At 55.2% G+C, this 3,670-nt stretch overlaps 1 protein-coding gene across 1 annotated transcript in view; it reads left to right on the forward strand.

Moving 5' to 3' along the window:
• ASS1 (argininosuccinate synthase 1) overlaps positions 1–3,670 on the forward strand; it is a 35,430-nt gene that overhangs the window by 10,612 nt on the left and 21,148 nt on the right. Inside the window, exon 9 of the mRNA XM_009642805.2 lies at positions 3,097–3,187. Coding sequence (XP_009641100.2) covers positions 3,097–3,187 — 91 coding nt within the window. The remainder of the gene's footprint in view (positions 1–3,096; positions 3,188–3,670) is intronic.

Here is a 3,670-nt window from a genome sequence, read left to right on the forward strand (position 1 = left end):
GAGAGGGGGTCCTGCTCCCCCTTCGGAGCCTTGCGGAGGGGTGTCTGCGGGGTCGGGCTTTGCAAAGCCTGGCCCTTGGGAGGTCTCCCTGTCCAGGAGAGCGGTTGGCACAGGGATGGGTTTTCATGCCTCTATCTGGAGCTAGCAAGGGACAGACCCGCGCCCTTCCAGGTGCACCCATCCTGACCCCTCCGCACCCAGCACCTCTCCCCTTGGGGAAGATCCCTGGGCCCAAGGCTCTGCCAAACCCACTTCCTTCCCAAAGCCAGCTCGGAAAATGGGGCCAGTTTAGCAAAGAAGAGAGCAGTGACCCCATCCCCAAGCATCCTCCGCTCGGGCACCTCTCCCTCCGCCAGTGCCGGGTGGCTTCCCAGAGCGTGGTGTCACCACTGTCCCCTTCCCCAGCCCGGGAAGCGGTGCCAGGCACCAGGGCGGCCACGGCAGGATCCGGGGTGCCAGGCACGGCGGGCTCCCCTCCCCAAACCCCCGGGATCTGCCAAACGCAGGGATTTGAAAGCAGATGGTTGAGCTATTTTCTGCCTCTGTGAGGCCCGATTGAAGGGCAATGAGGCAGCTAATGCGGAGAAAGATAGAAATTTACTTGCTTTAACTTCATATGGCACTCTGAAAGAGTTCATTCAGTCCCGGGCACAACAATATCAGCCGGATGAATAAACCATTTGCGGCATCGATAGCTCTGCATCATGGTTTACTTCATGGACCATTTGCTTCCAATTTCTTCTCTTCTTGCCCCGTTTTTCTTGCTTCTTTCTTCCCCCCTCCCTCTCTCCTTTTCCACACACTCTTCCTTTCCCCCCTCCCCTTTTTTTTTCCCCCCTCTCTCCCCTTTAAAGATGACATTGCAGGACTAGCCCCCCTGCGGGGAGGGATAAATAGGAGGCATTGATACACTGCAACAAACTATTTGTCATTTGAACTGTGCTTTTAGGAGGGAGAATAAAAAGAGGACAGGCTCGCACCCTAATGGTGGAATGCAAGCCAAATGTCACTTTTATTTCTATTTAGTTATTTTATTTAATAGGGGTTTTCATAGTTGGCTCGGAAAATTGGAAACTACCTGACTTTGGCTTCCAATGTTTAGTAAAGAGTTTTTAATACTTTCCAGTATTTTTTCCCCTCCCGTGTGTCATCCCCCCCCCCCATCTTTCCTTTTGAACTCCAAGTTTTTCATCATCTCGCGCAGGTTTGTCTAGTTAATAAGTGTGATCAGGGCTAGGAAAGGCCAGACGATGTAAAATTGAAATCCGCAGCCCGTGTAATTTGTGCGTGTGCGTGCGCGGGGAGCGCGGGGGGAGGCGCGCGTGCGAGCGCCTCTTGTTTAAAACAAGGGAAAGGGGCAAAAATGAGATAAAATGGGAACCCGAGGGTGGTTTGGCTGGAGCATGTGCTGGGGCACTTATGTCTCTGTTCCCTGGACCTGGCTGTGGGTGCCACTGGGATGTGCGCCCCAGGGTTTGGGGTGAGGTGAGGGGGGTCCCCCGGTGTGGAGGGGACGGCAGGGATGTGAGCAGCCCACAGGCGCTGGCAGTGATTGGGCTTTGCTATTTATTAGACCAAAAAAAAAAGGAAGAAGTTTTCACTAAAAGGCTTATTTCCCATCTTTAAAAACTTTAGATGAAAACTTCTGCAGAGAAATTAATTTTCCCTTAAAAAAAAAAAGCTTTAAAAAAATTTAAAGCAATTCCTTTTGGGTTTTTGTTTGTTTTTTTTTTAACTTGCTTTCTACCTTGTCCTTACTTGCTTTCTACCTTGCTTAGGAATGTGATTTAGCGGTGGGATGGCAGTGCTAGGTTAACAGTTGGATGTGATGATCTTAAAGGCCTTTTCCAACATAGATGATTCTATGATTCTATGATTTTTTTTCTCGCTGGAGAGCAGGAGGGAGGAAAAGTGAGCAGGAGAAAAGTTGTGCTTTAATAAGGGAGAAGAGAAGCGGGGGTGGGGGGTGGGGGTGTGCAGGCAGGGCCCCGGGTGCAGGCAGGGCCCCACTACCCAGGGATGCCCAGAGCTCCAGCTCTCACCAGCCGGGGTTTGTGTGTGGAATTTCCAGTTTTCCACCACTTAAAACATTTGCAGGGGTGGCTCGGTTTGGAGAAATTCCACCCCAGCTGCTTGCAGACGGGGTTTTTGGTAGCGGGGACCCCTCAGCTGGAGGCTCCTTTGCGATGCTCCCTCCGGTGTCGGCCGAGGACAGCTTTGGCACAGCCTGGCTCTGCCATTCCCTTGCTGGGCGCTGCCCACCTTTCCACCTCGCTGTGCCTCAGTTTCCCTCCCCTCTGCCTCTCAGAGCCGCGGCTGGGTGGGGTGGGGTCCCTTTAGAGACAGGCATTTGCAAACACCGGTCCGAAAGCATTTTGGGGCCAGTGCACGCAGCCACGTCGTGCGTGAGTGCCAAGGGGGCACGTGAAATTGCAAAGCATTTGCTCTTTGGGATGGAAAGCTTTTTTATTATTATTATATTCCCCCCTCCTCTTCTGGCACACGCTTCAATTGTGGCAATTCATCGTCGGTGCCCAAGCCTCTGGTGGCCTGACTCTGACGGAGATAAGATGCCTCTTTCCTATAAATCTAGGAAAAAAAAAATATACATAAAGGTTGATGTGCTCTGAAATGGGTTTTTGCTTTGTTCCTCTATTTTCCCCCGTGTGTATTAACCCCGGGGACACCATGAAAGAGCCGGTGTGACTGGAGCACCTGCTGGGGTCAGGCCTCCTCATTAGTTTTTTCGGTCAGCGCCGAATAAGCCCGGCCGCAGTGCGGGGACGTGCGGGCGCCCACCCTGCCGCTTGCTGCCATCGTCCCGCTTTTCCCTGCCTGACTTGCGTCTCCTCAGCCATCCCGCCTCCAGCTGGGGGGGCGTCGGAGGAAAAGATGAGATCAAGTTGAGGGGAAAAATTGGCTGATTCTTCCAACCCCTTTGTTCCCGGGGCCCCGGTAAGCACCGGTGCTGTGCCGAGCCGGCCACGCGCTTTGGGATGGGGTGCTCCAGGGATGGGGGATGTGGGTCAGGGCTGCGGGCGGTGTTGGCCATGCCAATGCCACTGACTCTCCCTCTTCTCTTTCCTCCCTGGGCAGAATCAGGCCCCCCCTGGGCTCTACACAAAGACCCGCGATCCGGCCACCTCTCCCAACACCCCGGATGTGCTGGAGATCGAATTTGAGCGGGGTAAGCACCTCCCTGCTTGCCGGCCCCTCGAAGCCGAACCCCACTCCCTGGGCAGGACCAGGGGCTGCAGACAAACCAGGAGCATCCCTGGGGTGGGGGGCAGGTGGGGTGAGCCCCGACTCGTGGCATCAGGGCTTGGGATGCTGCTTGCAGCACATTGGGGCTCTTGGAGGTGTGGGGGGGTCTGCGTATGTCTTGGGGGGGGCTTTCTGGGACCCTCCTGAGAGCAGGGAGGGGTCCGAGCCCCCACCCCAGGTATATTGAGGTGCAGTGGACACAGGGTCCCTGTCCCACAGGGTGACATGCAGTTGGCCCTGGGGACATGCAGGTGGCCCTGGCCAGTGTCACAGCTGGGGAGATGCTCCAGCAGGATTTGGGCAGTGGTGCTATCAGCATCGCGTGGAGGAGACAGGGACACCCCGTCCCATCCCAGGGGATGTATGGTGGAGTCCAGCCCTGGAGCCATCTGCCAGAGAGGGAACA

The sequence above is a fragment of the Egretta garzetta genome, unplaced genomic scaffold (genome assembly GCF_000687185.1).
Source record: "Egretta garzetta isolate BGI_Z169 unplaced genomic scaffold, ASM68718v1 scaffold497, whole genome shotgun sequence".
In the NCBI taxonomy this organism is placed as follows: Eukaryota; Metazoa; Chordata; class Aves; order Pelecaniformes; family Ardeidae; genus Egretta; species Egretta garzetta.